Here is a 15,521-nt window from a genome sequence, read left to right as displayed (position 1 = left end):
CCTTAAATCTAAGGATCTCAGTCATGTGTTTCCTGGTTACACTGTTGACGGACTGAAAGATGGAAAGTCACAAGTTAGACACATCAAGTACATGTTACAGTATGTTACTGTGTAGAGTATGGCAGTACAGTATGTAAAGAAGAACCTGACCATTGACATAATTATTGCATTTTTTACAGAACTGCCAGACGACCTTCTGTAGGTGGGAGGCAATGTGTGTTCACCCATGAACAGGAATTGGCCATTTGCCATCTAGTGTTGGCAAGCAATACCATCAGCCGACTTACGACAACTATGGCTATGTTCACACTTGGCGACTTTTTTGACAAGAAAATGCTGACTAGGGCCCTTTTGTAGTAAAAAAAGAAAGAAGCTGGCAGCGTTTTGGTTCCAAAAAAGCATCCTGGAGCGTATTTTGTTGCTATAACAGCTTCTGCTCGAGTATCCTAGCTAGAGCGCGATGTGCAGTGGTGCTAACTTTAGATAAAACAAAGCGGTGGAGTGAACTAGAGAAAGGAGAGAGAGAGAGAGAGGTGCTAACGTTAGATAAAATAAAGTGGTGGAGTGAGAGAGAATGAACCAAGGGGTAAGCCAGCCTTAGCAAAGCGTACCTCCTATGGAGTCATTTTGATGCTACTAAACCATCACCTTCCGTTAGCATTCCATTGACTACCATTCATTTTGGTGTCACTTTGACAGTGAATAACTTTACATCTGAAGTGTTTAAAGACTTTATTAGTCCATTGTTTATTCCTAAAGAAATGTTTTAATGTAAAAACGATCATTTCATAACCACGCGACTTGCTGTCACATAGTAGAGGAATTATCGTATAGTACAGGAGAAGCTCGCAGGCAGTTTCGACTTACATTAGCTGTTTAAGTTTAATTAGTAATGTTAACTAGCATTTTAGTTAGCAATAATTAGCCTGTGCCTATGTTATCTCCTTACATATACCTACGCTCTCCGTCTCTGCATAATTGGGAATGATTGAGATTTCTCTTGGCACAGCTACCAGAAGACTTACAGGCGAAATGTTGAATTTTTCTTCCTTTTTATTTTTCTTTTGGAAAATAAATCAAAACATTGTCTTCAGGCTTTGGTGTACACATTTACAGCATCCGATCAAAAGTATATAGCTTCTCTGCTAATTACTCTTTCAGTAATAGAAATACAAATCATACAAAACTATTATCTGAATCATAACTTTTAAACTTCTCGTATAGAATGGCATAACTGCAGCCTAAGTGCAAAAAGTTACAGCACATTATTAAAACCTAATTACATTATGGAGCCACATACCTTTGGTACATAAATCAAAACATTGTCTTCAGGCTTTGGTGTACACATTTACAGCATCTGCACAAGCAAAATTTAAAGAATGTATTGCGTTACATAGGCTACATGTACTACACCAGTATCCCATTGTACACTATCAGTGCTTGCAAGCAAGGCACGCCAGACAGAATGTCAACACGCATGGAACGACAACTAATTAACGTTTGGGAATACTCACATACGCTGTTGTCTCATCAATATACTGAAACTATACTGAGATTAAACATCCACACATGATAGACACAGAAATATTACCTCCAATGTATGGATGTGACTAGCAGAGTTGACGGCTAGCCACGTTAACCTCAGTATGCAGAAACTCACAAAAAGAAACATTAACAAACTTTCTGTCAAAACATGCAAAATGCAGTAGGGTCATTACAGTGCATGGGAATAACATAACACGAGAGATACATCGAAGTTATCAACCTAAATATCAATTTACTTTTAAAAAAACGATATACTGGGTGAAGTACTTTGAACACTGAACCTACCCGATCAAAAGTATACAGCTTTTCTGATCGGGTAGGGAAGTAACGCAAGACTACACGCAGCAGATCTGCAGTACACCAAATGGTCAAGGATGGCTCCCATTCACATATTAAACAAGGCTGTTCATTTTTGGCGAAAATCATATATAACAATACACTACATTTTTAACTCTGTTACACTAACGTTAGATAAAAAAGTGGAGTTCATCCCGGCCAAATCACAGACCTATAGATTTGAACTAATGTTACCACAGGACCTTGGTGTTCGGCGAAATATGGTAGGTCATTTGCAGGGGAATTCATTCCTTTACAAATTACAGACATGGCCGATTTGCACAAGATTAAGATCACAGACAACCTCCGTCTTTATTACAAATGACTAGTGGTCACCAGGTAACACTAATTCCATGCAAACAGGGCTTTAGTTTGTCGTATGGGTCAAGCTTCTAAAAGCCCTGGATCTTACATTTCCCATAATGCATTATTGATTGTGTCTTTCAAAGTCCCACACCTCAGTTTTTTATGCAGGGATTTCCGTTTGAAATTTGTTATATATACCTGGGACCAGATATCTCCTCCACCTCCACATTAATTTGTGACAGTTTAAACAACAAACAGTTTGTTTTTTATTCCTGGTTCTGAAAGAAACCCCTGATTGGGTTGTCCGTAGGACTTCCAGGTGTCATCAGAGATCGCCGTATGTTCTGCCAGAAGACTCCCGTGTGTTGACCGGCTTGCGGCCAGCTCAGGTAGGTGCGTCTCTTCACCAGACTCCTCATTCGGTAGTACAGAGACAGCTCGCAGGCAGGGATGTCCTCCATAAACAGCAGGATCAGCACATCATCCTGCTCGTCAAACAGACGGTAGCTGCAGACACCAAAACACACGACATAAGCTCCAAATTAAGTTTAGGTTCCAAAACGAGAATTAAGTTTAGGCTCCAAAACGACAGTTAAGTTTAAGCACCAAAACAACAGTTAAGTTTAAGCACCAAAACAACAGTTAAGTTTAGGCTCTAAAACGAAAATTAAGTGTCCCGTTTGTTAGAATCTGTTTCCTGTTTTATTTTGAAGTCTTGTTTTCCTCCCTAGTCTTATCTTGTTTTGCTTCCTGTCTTGTGTTTTCCCACCTGTTCTGATTGTTCTTCCCCGCCCTGATGTGTTTCACCTGTTGTGTCACCTGTCCCTCGTTAGTCCTCGTTACCTGGTGCATTTAGGACCTGTTCTGTCTTCGTCTCTTGTCGGATTCTTACTTTCTGTTTGTGTGGTTCATGTTGTGTTGTGTGCTGCCTGAAGTGTTTTTCCTGGCTGAAATAATTCTTTGTTTGAACTGCATTTGTGGCCAAAGCTTCTCTCCATCCTGACATTACGTTTAGGCTCCAAAACAACAGTTAAGTTTAGGCTCCAAAACGACAATTAAGTTTAGGCACCAAGATGACAGTCAAGTTTAAGCGCCAAAATGACAGTGTAATGGAAAATGTTATAGTTATGAATTATGCTTTCTCGAAACAAGAACACAAACACTGTTGTATTGAAAAAGGTTACTAAGAGCAAATAAAATTTTTTTTTTGTGTTATCTTAGACGGTTCCTATTTTCTAAGGGTTCCACTTATGACCATGTGGGTGCTTCCTCTTTCTGTGTATAAAGGATGCTAACATTCTGCATGTACTTTGAGAGCTCTTTCTCTGCACTCTGCAGCAGTGCGGTAAAACCAGCTGTCCACTCTCGAGCAATAATACTTATGACTCTTCCACGTTGCACTCTTATGTTTTGTGAAAGTTGTGTTTCTGTTTGAAAGTAATTGCTTGAAAACATTCCAAGACAGTTTAATTTTCCTCAACTTTTGTTATTGAAGACTTCTTTACTCACTCTGCTGCATGAAACTTCCACCACAACTTTTAAGTTTAGGCTCCAAAAACAACAGTTAAGTTTAGGCAAAATTATATTACTATAACGTTAATGAGATAGATTTTGAGAGATTTTCCATAACTTCCGGCCGTAGCTGTATCCCTTCTAGCCACAACCCAAGCACGCTGCAGGCTGCTGTAGACTTTTATGGGTTGGTCGCACATACAGTTCCATGAAAGTGCCACCTGCTACAAGTCCGTAGTTGATCACGGATCACGGAAAGTATGAAATTTGATTCCCTTTCTTAGTTGTTGGTTAACGGTTAATGATTGTTTAACAAGCGTCGACTATCAGTTAAGAGAAACTCAAAGTTAGCATCACTAGTACCTAGACTTAGAGGTGGTGCAGCCTACCTGGCCATCTGGATCTCTCTGGAGCACCACTCGCTCTGCAGGTAGTGTCGGCTGATCACACAGATGGTCTTCCTGCTGCCGTAGATGGCGTCTGTAATGTTTTCTACGATGGGCTTACCTGTGAAAACAACAGCCGCCTTTACACTAGCAAGAATTAAATAAAAAAGGTTTTTTTCCACTTGGAGCTGCTCCGACAAACTGCCTAGTAACTCTTTCTACATGGCTCTAAGTTGAATAATGAAAAGGACTTATTTAATTCTCTAATGCACCATTAGTTTTGTGTTTTCGTGAGAAACAGGCGTCGTCTTTGCAAGTTCAGGACTCTTCCTTCCTACCTTTTGTCCATAACTGTAAAAAAGAAATGGAAGTGGCCTTCAGGTCTGAAAATTGAGGCCATGGCTGAAACCTGCATGCTTTTTAACGGCCAGCAGATTTTAAAGAAGTGTATTAGAAAATGACCCTACTTCTCACTTGATTTATTAGAGTTAGGGTTAATTTTATTGTCGTAAAACACACTTAATTTAAAACTATCAGCCCGTCTTGGTTCGTCTTTCCATTGTTCCAACAATCACCACTCTGGTTTGGTTAAAATAAATCCATAATTCACCCATTTACATGTGAAAATATGCTGGCTCTATACACGCTAAAAGTAGTGATTATTTACATGGAGTCTGGTGGGTTTGGTGATGGTGATTTTGGAGCTGTTTCTGGTTGAACAAAAAGGGTCCTACTCTTTAACTAAAAGGTCTATCTCTGTAGAGATCCTTTCCATAATGTTGTCAGACACTTAGAATAATATTCTCAGCCTGTTCAGTGGCAAAAATATCACTTTTAGAGGATGAACTTGAGGATGTGGATTTCATTTGTCCTAATGGGTCACATCGCAGCCCGGTTCACTGCCAGTAACAGCGTTCTCGTTCTATAGAAACAGAGCCCATCACGTCATCCTCTTACATTGACATCTGTCAAGTCCAAATGAAAAATCCAAATGTTAAATTGAAATGGAAAAGCCACATGTTAAATCCAAAGGGAAAAGCCAAATGTTAAATCCGGATGGAAAAGTCAAATGCAAAATTCAAAAGATAAATCATTTTACATTTCAACTTCAGTTTCCTTTTTCTTTTTAAAATTCAATTATGGCATTATTTTTCCTAGTATAGTTAGTTTTTGCATAGTAAAATAATATTTTTAATTTGTTCTTGCTTCATTTTCTCTTTGGACTTTCAATTTGAATTATGAATAAATATATCCTCCATATGAATGCGCTCTGTCTCTATTCGGGACCAATTTAAAAAACAAAAATGCATTCCATGCATTGCTTTCACTCAGACAGCAATGCAAAGTAGGGTCCAGGTTGATAAAACAATAATGAAATCACACTTTATTTACAAAAAGACCTGGTTCGAAGTCTCTGTGGTGCAGACAGAGTCTCCATCCTTGCTCCCCCTCCAGCACTGGAAGCATCTCTTCGTAGACCCAGGCTTCATCGTAAACGTTGTAGGAGACAAAAGCATCGTAGTGGTGTGGAGAGCCCTTCCTTCTACTCCTCTTATCGTAGACGAAGGCCAGAAAGAGGTAGTAGGCGTAGGCCAGGTGCCACCTCAGGAAATGGTAAATGAAGGATGTGAGGAGAGTAAACAGAATGAAAAAAGTGCTGAATATGAAGCAGAAGAAGCCAGGGTCTATCCAACAGGAGCTAGTATCAAAGTCCAGGAACTTGTTCCCCTTTTGGCTCACAGGAAAGGCACAAGTATACTGGTGGCCATTAACTACCTGTGTCTGGTTGTTGCTTTGCACCCATTGGTTGAAGCCAATGTTGGAGCATTCGCACGTTAAAGGGTTATTATTCAGGTCCAGGTACGTCAACGCAGGGAGGCATTGGAGGGCCGTTTCGTTGATGAGCGACAACTCATTCCTGATGAGTTTTAGCCATCTGAGGGTCAGCAGGTTCGCCCCGCCGAGGAAATCCAAATATCTCAATTTATTGTTGGAGAGATCGAGTTTCTGCAAGTTTGGAATTTGCCAGAACAGTTCAGGGGTTAAATGTGACAGATCGCTGTTTATTATCTGAAGAACCTTCAGTCGGGGAGTGTGTTTAAATGTGTCTGGGTGCAACGACTTCTTGAAGAAATTGTCAGAAGTTAAGAACTCTAAAGATTTCAGGCCCTTGAGCAGATCTTGTGTAATGTCCTGAGCATCAAATATGTCGTAATCTTTGAGTATAAGCTTCTTTAAGTTAGGTAAATTTGAGAAAGGTGAATAATCATTTTGTTGAGAACTTCTCAGTTCCCACTTTGCGGTAAGATGTAATGTCAGATTCTCTAACTGTGCGAGTCCTATGAACATCTCTTTTCTGTAATTTCCAGGTGTAATAATAAGAGTTTGAAGATTATCAAGTCCTTGGAAAGCCCTTTCATTCACATTGTAACATTTGTAATTTTCTAAATCCAAAGAACGGAGGGAGGAAAGGTTGCTAAAGTCTTCTGACATGAGATGTAAGAGACGATTATTGTTTAAATTCAAAGATTCAAGTTTCTGCAAGCCAACCTTGAAGGTATTGTCAAAAGTAAAAACAGCATTTTCTCCAATATTAACTTCTATCAAATCATTCAAGTTTTGAAAAACACATCCTTTAATTTTTGAAATTCGATTTTGGTAAAGATTAAGTGTTGTTAATCTTGTCAAATTCAGAAATGTATTGCAGTCGAGTTCAGCTATGTCGTTGTAGCTCAGATCCAAGGTTTCCAGTGTGGAGAGTCCTCTGAGTGCGAGGGGCACTTTGGACAGTTGGTTACCGCCCAAATCCAGATGCCTGAGCTGTGAATTAAATCTGAGTGAATGCTCTGACATTTCGGACAGCTTGTTAGAAGATAAACTGAGGTCAGTGATCTGAGAACAAGACTTCAGCAGGTTGTCGTCTACGCTGACAATGTGGTTATACACTAAATAAAGAGTTCTCAGAGATTGAATTTGGCAGGCGACGTCTATGAGACCTTCATCTATCCTCGCCTTCATCAATGTCAGAAAAAGTGTTTGTAGTGACTCAGTGGTCTGCAGCGCCATGCGGCACAACTCAAAGCTAATATAACTTCCACCTAGAGACAAACTAGTTAGGTTTCTCAGAAAGGTCTTGTTTGATACGTCCCATTCCATGTCACTGCTGCTACAGTTACTCAACTGAAGAGACCGCAAATGAGGAAAGACGTCTTTTGTAAGACTGAACTTTCTCAGAGGATTCATAGTCAGATAAAGGGTCTTTATTTTTGAGATGTTTAAAGGCAGGTCGTCTGATTGAAAAGAGGTGAACTTGTTGTTCTCAAGAGACAACTTATTTAGAGTTGGTAGTTTAAAGATGGGAGCAACATCTGCTATTTGTTGTAGGTAATTAGAGCCCAGATCTAATTCCTCTAAGCTGACCAGGGACTGAAAGGCCACAGGGGAGATATAACTGATACGGTTAACATCCATAAATAGCTTGACTAGTTTGGACAGTCCTTGAAACATGTTGTCTGTGACTTTTGTAAGATTATTGTTGGACAGGAAGAGGACCTTTAACTTTTCCAAGTCTGCAAAAGCTCCATCATCAATGTGGGAAATCAAATTAAATCCTAAAGATGCATAGGTGAGCTTTGGTAAATATTTTAAATCTGTCCCGGTGATCTTTGAAATGCTGTTTGAGTTGAGATCCAGTGATGATGCATTTCTGGGAATGTCGTCGGGAATAGCAGTGAGGCTGCGCCGTTCACATGTAACCGACAGCTCATTTGCATCTTCAGAGTAGTCAATCGTGCAGTTTTTCAGTGAAAAAGCCAGTAAGGGGTTGTAATGAAGCAGGAAAGACAGAAGAGGAACAAGGAACAGAGGCCAACTTCCTGTATATTGCATGATGGTGTTTGGGATCTAACTTTGAGGTGGAGAAGTTTTTCTTTCAACGCTGCACATCTGAGGAGGATGAAAGAAGAAAGCTTTACTCTACGGTACATTTTAAACATTTTAAAATGAACATTTTTTCCACTAAATGTTTGGTATTTTTTTTCTCTGACATTTTTCTTTTGAGTATTTAATTTCTTCTATAAAAGATAAAATTTGTTTTCGGGTTGTAAACGTTTTATATATGGGTGAATCCGGAGCATGATCGTTGCCTCTGTATAAAGCACATGGTTCAGCAAATTTTGACCCTCCATGACAAGAGGATGTCCAACAAGACAAAAAAAAGTGTTCTTAAACAGCAGAATTGTTCGCACCTATGTTCTTAGGATTGATGAATCCCACGTCTTTGTAATTGAAAGCGCGTGCTAGTTGTTCCTAATTAGCTTAAGAAAATGCCCCGCAAATATAAGGACATGACACTTCCTGTGCACCTCCTGGGAAGCATTGAGATGGTTGTTGGAGTCCCAGATGACTTGTACATTGCAGTGGTGTACTGAATCTCAGTGCTTAAGTAAAAGTACAAATAACGAGAGACATATTTATATACCACAAAAACATATGTAATACAAGTCAATGGATAGCGGAGAGTTGTGTTCCCCTCCGGTGGGCGTGGCCACAGAGTATGTCAGAGTATGACATGATGTGCTCTGTCTCTATGTTGGCAAAGCCAGAGTAAAGTGTTGCGCATATTTTATGAGAAGCGTGAAGAGAATTGTTTCATGAGTAGAAAGGGGAAAGCCCTCGCCAAGCTTGAGGATGAGACTGCGTAATTCCAAAGTTGAGTTTGACACTTCTAGTATAACAGAATGAGAATACAACTGTAAATTTCTCATTAGTTATCGGGTATGTTGCTGGCAACACTTCAAACTTGCTAACTCACTTGAAATGGCATCACGCGGATGTGAATATCGCTGCTAAGAGGAAAGAAACGAGCGTATTGCAAACGCAGCTCCCCTCGGCATTTAAACAGACTTTTGCTGAGAAAAGGCCTTTCAATGAACATTAAAGTTAGCGTTGCATGGTCAAAGGGAAATTAAGACCTGTTTAAAATATTTTCATACCTAGAACACAATACTTCAGCTAATTTTAAATGCTGGTAATTTAAAATAAATGTTAAGGCCTAAAATGTTGTTTTTTAATTTTTTTTATAAGGTGCCCTGCCACACAAAACCGTTTTTTCCTTGTATTTTTTTTAAATCTGTTAGGTCCATATGTGTTTGTGTTATGTTGTGAATGTGAAAATGAACTGCTTCCTCATCTGTCAGCTCTAGCCACTGACAAGAAATAAGCAGAGAAATCAGGCCTTTCACAAAAGCTGGTCAGTCTGACATCATGTTGCCTGAGCTCATTACTGTTCATGAGCTCGCCCAGTTGGGCTGGGTAAAGGATTCTGAAAGCCAGGCTCTCATTGGCTAGCTGTTAGCCAATCAGATTCAAACAGCTTAGCTTGTTGAATATTAATGAGAACTGGCAGAAATCTAGCTGAGTCGTCCTGCAGGCTTTCTATACCACGCTAGAATGGCTTGAAACAAGGTAACCAAGGCATTTTTTCCACAAATTTTTTTTACAGAGGCCACGGTAGAACATCAGACATCACCACAAAGTAATGAAATACGTGTGGCAGGGCACCTTTAATAATCCCCAAATTGGTCCAGTCAGCACTCAAGAACAAAAGGGTTCTAGGGGGCGTCTGGTTAGCTCACCTGGTAGAGCTAACCAGAGCTAACCCCATATAGAGGTTTGCCCCTCGACGCAGCGGCGTCAGGTTCGACTCCGATCTGCGGCCCTTTGCTGCCTGTAATTCCCCCTCACTCTCTCCCCTTTCAAGTCTAAGCTGTCCTATACAAATAAAGGCCTAAAATGCCAAACAAAAGGGTTCTAGGAACGTTATGTTCTAGGAAATGCAAAAATCCCTCATGTCAGAAAGCGGCTAATGTCTCAATGCCCCCATTGCACCCAAAGTTGCTCCCATGGTTCGGGTCAATTAGATGATAGATGGAAAGGAAAAGGATTGATTGCACTTTTGAAGAATCAAAGACAATAAACTCGGTACTTGTACTTACACACTAAATATCTTTTTGTGGATACTGTTTATATCTTAGCTCATTCAGATTCAGCTTCCCTTTCCTGTTATACTCTGAACTTTACTGTTTTCTCTTCACTTCTGCTTAGATGCTAAACTCCATTTTGTGGTCTCAGTACTTGCAAATAAAGCTGAATCTAATCTAACTCGCGAACAACATGAAACAACGGTTGAATGAACAAAGGAAAACCAGAAAAAGAAAGAAAAGTATATCTATTGAAATTATTGAAGGGGTGAGATTTCTTACAAATTATCGGGCAGAGTGAGGTCAGTCCATCCTCCATCAAAAACGATTTTGTTCTGTTCAGTTGCAGTTCAGTTTTAACAGTTTTTCCACATCCTGAGCTAAAAGGACAAAGGAAATAGTGATGACAAACAATCACAGGTTGTACTTATCACAACAAAAAAACAATCCAGAGGAGCTCTTTGTTTCACATGCAGGAAAGTTCATGAAGCTCCACCTGGAGCATCCAAACACATGTTAGGATCAGCGGTGGAAGAAGTATTCAGATCCTGTACTTGAGTAAAAGTACTAATACCACACAGCAAAAATACTCTTTTACAAGTCAAAGTCCTGCATTGAAAATGTTACTTCAGTGAATGTCTGTAAGTATCATCAGGAAAATTTACTTAAAGTATTAAAAGTAAATAATCCTCCCATTTTAGAAAGTGTACAGGATCCAACCAGTTGTGTGTTTAATGGTCTAAATCATCTCAGCTGGACTTGTAGGCTGTCATATTGTTGGCTAGTTTAATTTATAATAAAACATCAGATTTTATAAACTACATGTGTTTTGTATGATGTAATAAAAAGTACAGTATTTCTCTCTTAAATGTAGCGCAGTAGAAGTAGAAAGTTTCATGAAAAGAAAAGACTCAAGTAAAGTACAATAACCTCAGCATTTGGACCTAAGTACAGTACTTGAGTAAATGTACTGAGTTACATTCCACCACTGATACGGTTGTTGTTGAATTGTCTCTTTACTGAGCGAAGCTACAACATTATTATCTGTTAACTTTGTGTCTAATCCACCAACCCTCTCACACTAAATCTGTAGACAGGACGGCAACAACATGAACACATTCAGACATTACCTTTTATCTCTGGAGTCATGTCAGGAGGAATCAGCAAGACGAGAGTAGTTTGTCTTTCTCTAACTTCTCTTCAACTGCAGCTCATCAGGAACTATGAGCCCTATTTCTGTCGGTAGAGGGTAAAAATGTCACTCAGTGACCTTCCTTAAATCTATAGATCTATATAGTCATGTGTTTCCTGGTTACACTGTTGACGGGCTTTTGTTGCTATAACATATTTTGTTTCTATAACAACAGCTTCTGCTAGAGTATCCTAGCTAGAGCGCCATGTGCAGCGGTGCTAACATTAGATAAAACAAAGTGGTGGAACAAACTAGAGAAAGAACAGAGAGAGAGAGAGTGGTACTAACGTTAGATAAAACAAAGTGGTGGAGCGAGAGAGAATGAACCAAGGGGTAAGCCAGCCTTAGCAAAGCGTACCTCCTATGGAGTCATTTTGATGCTACTAAACCATCACTTGCTGTTAGCATTCCATTGACTACCATTCATTTTGGTGTCACTTTGACAGTGAATAACTTTACATCTGAAGTGTTTAAAGACTTTATTAGTCCATTGTTTATTCCTAAAGAAATGTTTTAATGTGAAAACGATCGTGTCATAACCACGCAACTTGCTGTCACATAGCAGAGGAAATATCGTATAGTACAGGAGAAGCTTGAAGGCAGTTTCGACTTGCATTCGCTGTTTAAGTTTAATTAGTAATGTTAACTAGCATTTTAGTTAGCAGTAATTAGCCTGTGCCTATTTTATCTCCTTACATATACCTACGCTCTCCGTCTCTGCATAATTGGGAATGATTGAGATTTTTCTTGTCACAGCTACCAGAAGACTTACAACTTTCAGACACGTTGCTCACGTCACATCTACGGATTCAAGCTCAGGTTGAGGCTGCACAGTAACACTCAGCCATCACCGGAAAAGTGCTTCTAATAGCCTTCACTGGTCTCCGTTGCAAGTCTACGGCGTAGCTTTGTCCATTGATTTTACTGTCTATGGAATGAACAGAGAGAGAGGTGCTAATGTAATGATGGTCAAGCATCAGGGGGACAGAGGCGAAATGTTGAATTTTTCTTCCTTTTTATTTTTCCTTTGGAAAATAAATCAAAACATTGGGCCTCATTCACCAATATCTTCCTAAGTTTTCTCTTAAATATGTTCTTAAGAAGGTTCCTAAGAAAAGTCCGTTTTCATTTTCACTTTTACCGGGGCTGTATTACCGAGGGTCAGCGGCGCTGCGCCAGGGCTCTGGAGCACCAGAGACAGCTTGGATCAGCGGTGCCCCATATATACAGTATCTACGGCAACCAAACTTTACGGGTGAGACAAACGTGTGATGGTCAGGAAGTTTTGGCAGGGGAGAAACTGATCAGAAAATGTAACGGAACATTGTAGAAGTGTAGTGGAGTAGAAAGTATAGATAATTGCTGCAAAATGTAACAAAGTAAAAGTCAAAAGTAGGCTATGCACTATTGAGTCTACTTAAGTAAAGTACAGATACGTGAAAAATTTACTTAAGTACAGTTACGAAGAATTTGTACTTTGTTACATTCTACCACTGCATTTTGGCCCTATAAATAGCGATCAATCACCAAATAACGCAAGATTTAATTATTTTAATTGCTGATGTAAATTGCAGTGTTAGTGTCTTTTTTGAATAATATGATTTTGTATCAACAAATGATCAGAAATACATTACAGTACAATACTATCATTGTAAACGACTGTAGAATTAAATAAAATGCAGTAACCAATCATTTGGAGCAAATTGTCATCACTCAAATGTGCGTAAGAGTGCTTTTCAGTGTTCGTAGATTTTGTTCTTAGCTAAGAACAAATCCAAGTTAAGAAAACATTAGTGAATGCCAGTATCTTCGTAAAAAAGTGCGTAGGAAGGGTTTAAGAACACATTTATTCGTAAGAACGGTTGGTGAATGAGGCCCATTGTCTTCAGGCTTTGGTGTACACATTTACAGCATCTGATCAAAAGTACACAGCTTCTCTGCTAATTACTCTTTCAGTAATAGAAAAAATCATACAAAACTATTATCTGAATCATAACTTTTAAACTTCTCGTATAGAATGGCATAACTGCAGCCTAAGTGCAAAAAGTTACAGCACATTATTAAAACCTAATTACATTATGGAGCCACATACCTTTGGAACATAAATCCAAACATTATTTTCAGGCTTTGGTGTACACATTTACAGCATCTGCACAAGCAAAATTTAAAGAATGTATTGCGTTACATAGGCTCCATGTACTACGCCAGTATCCCATTGTACACTATCGGTGCTTGCTAGCAAGCAAGGCACGCCAAACAGAATGTCCACACACATGGAACGACAGCTAATTAACGTTCGGGAATACTCACTTAACATACGTTGTTGTCTCATCAATATATTGAAACTATACTGAGATTAAACATACACACATGATAGACACAGAGTAATATTACTTCCAATGTATAGCTAGCCACATTAGCCTCAGTATGCAGAAACTCACAGTCAAAAAGGACCATTAACAAACTTTCTGTCAAAACATGCAAAATGCCGTACGGTCGTTACAATGCATGGGAATAATATAATAATATAATTGAAGTTATCAACCTAAACATCAATGTACTTTTAGAAAACTAATATACTGGGTGAATTACTTGGTACACTGAACCTACCCGATCAAAAGTATAAAGCTTCTCTGATGTGTCTCCGTCTCTCTCTCTTTAACCTCCACCGACACAAACAGCCCTCAGGTGGCCCTGACAGACAGCTGTAGTATCCATGGTAACCGGCCATGTGCTTTGTGAATGAAATGAGACTTTGGGCCCTGTTTTAGCAATCTGAAATGCAAGTATCAAACGCCAAATGCAAGTAGCTTTGTGGGTGGATCTCAGGCGCTGTTGTTATTATGCCGGCGGGATAAATGAGTCTTGCGCCTGACGCAAATCTAAAATGGGTTGGTCTAGAAGCTACTAGGTAGCTACATTACTCATAGGTGTGGTTTGGGCGTAACGTGCAAAAAAACAATTGGAGCGTTATCTCACATTCCCTTTAAAAGCAGGCGCACTTGTTCCATGGCGGATTGCTATTATAATGGCGGATTTGCTAGGCGCACGCTCTTAATACATTCATCGGCGCACACCAGGAGCAGTTCACAGCCAAGGAGACCGACGTTTGCTATTGATTTTTCTTTTTGACAAAATGTAAATAAAGAAATGTCACAAAGACATACTGTACTTTCCGGCTCACTCTCACTGAATCACGAGGTTATGAATGCATGGTGATATTTTTGCAATGTAGTCTAACATTAGACCGGGATGACCTCACTATAGACGATGCAGCTCTTCTGTCTCTCCTCTCCCGTGCTGCACCTGGGGCATTTGGGTTAAGTGGCATCGGCACATGCAGTTCAACATCACATCTCCTTAAGTCCTCTAATATTTCCTCATTCATGTCATCAACACATCCACGATTCATGGAAATGATTTTTAAAACAAGGTCATATTTTCTTTGTATTTATGTATGGTTTGCAAAAAAGGGACCTGCTGGGTCCGTGAGATGAGAGAAACAAAGTGTATGCACGGTGTGCACACTCTACATTACGGCCAAGTATGCGCCCTTAAAATAGCATCTGAATAACGCACCACTGACTTTAGACCAGGTTTTTCCTGGTCTGTGGCGGAACTGTTTTCTGAAACTGCAAAATAGCACTAGGGAACTTTTGCGCCTGAACACGCCTCCTCTTTTCGCTGAACCGCCCCCGGGAGCGCAAATACATTTCCTAATTTACCGACGTGCGTCTGTTGAGGGAAAAGTCCGCTGTGCGTCGGGTGCAAAATAGGACTGATACATGCGTCGGTGTACAAAGTCAATTGCGCTTGGTGCACGATAAGGCCCTAAACGTCATTTATAAAAACACTCAACATGTGACCAGGACACCACAGACCTCTTTTACATTTCAGTACATTAATAAAAACATGTATCACAAAAAAAATGTCATATTAAATACTACTTTTAAAGACTATCTGTCTATTTTAATTTTTTAACTATTCAAGCAGTAAAAGTTGCCCGATGAAGTTCCCTGAATAAAAATGCAATGTCATTGCAATCTACTCACAGCAGATCTTTTAAAACTTATAACAAACTTGTAACCCTATTTTCCACCAGACACGTCTGCATTGCGTTCAGGAGGCGCCACGGGCAATCGCTGCCATTCAAATCAATGTTTGATATCCACCAGCCATGCCACAGCGCGTCCCAGAAGCGTGGATGAAGTGGCTCTCTGATCCGCTAAATATGCGTGCCACATATCCCCTCCAACTCCACAT

The 15,521-nt window shown here is 39.7% G+C and overlaps 1 protein-coding gene across 1 annotated transcript; it reads right to left on the bottom strand.

Annotated features, from left to right (window-relative positions):
- Positions 1-1,222: 1,222 nt before the first annotated feature.
- LOC120572278 (toll-like receptor 13) lies at positions 1,223-8,024 on the bottom strand. The gene is made up of 3 exons (XM_039821516.1): positions 5,486-8,024; positions 4,089-4,206; positions 1,223-2,694 (listed from the first exon to the last, which is right to left on the bottom strand). Exons 1-3 carry the CDS (start codon positions 7,971-7,973, stop codon positions 2,454-2,456), a joined length of 2,847 nt encoding a protein of 948 aa, XP_039677450.1. The 5' UTR covers positions 7,974-8,024; the 3' UTR covers positions 1,223-2,453.
- Between the last annotated feature and the right edge of the window lie 7,497 nt (positions 8,025-15,521).

The sequence above is a fragment of the Perca fluviatilis genome, chromosome 14 (genome assembly GCF_010015445.1).
Source record: "Perca fluviatilis chromosome 14, GENO_Pfluv_1.0, whole genome shotgun sequence".
Taxonomy (NCBI): Eukaryota; Metazoa; Chordata; class Actinopteri; order Perciformes; family Percidae; genus Perca; species Perca fluviatilis.
Note: the sequence above shows the minus strand (reverse complement) of the source record. Positions and strands in the feature narration are given on the sequence as shown.

Coding starts and splice junctions, on each gene's coding strand:
- LOC120572278 (XM_039821516.1), bottom strand. CDS start 7,973: ATGCAATATACAGGAAGTTGGCCTCTGTTCCTTGTTCCTCTTCTGTCT. Junction 4,207..5,485: donor CCACAGAGACTTCGAACCAG/GTCTTTTTGTAA, acceptor TTGTTTTCACAG/GTAAGCCCATCGTAGAAAAC. Junction 2,695..4,088: donor AGAGAGATCCAGATGGCCAG/GTAGGCTGCACC, acceptor TGGTGTCTGCAG/CTACCGTCTGTTTGACGAGC.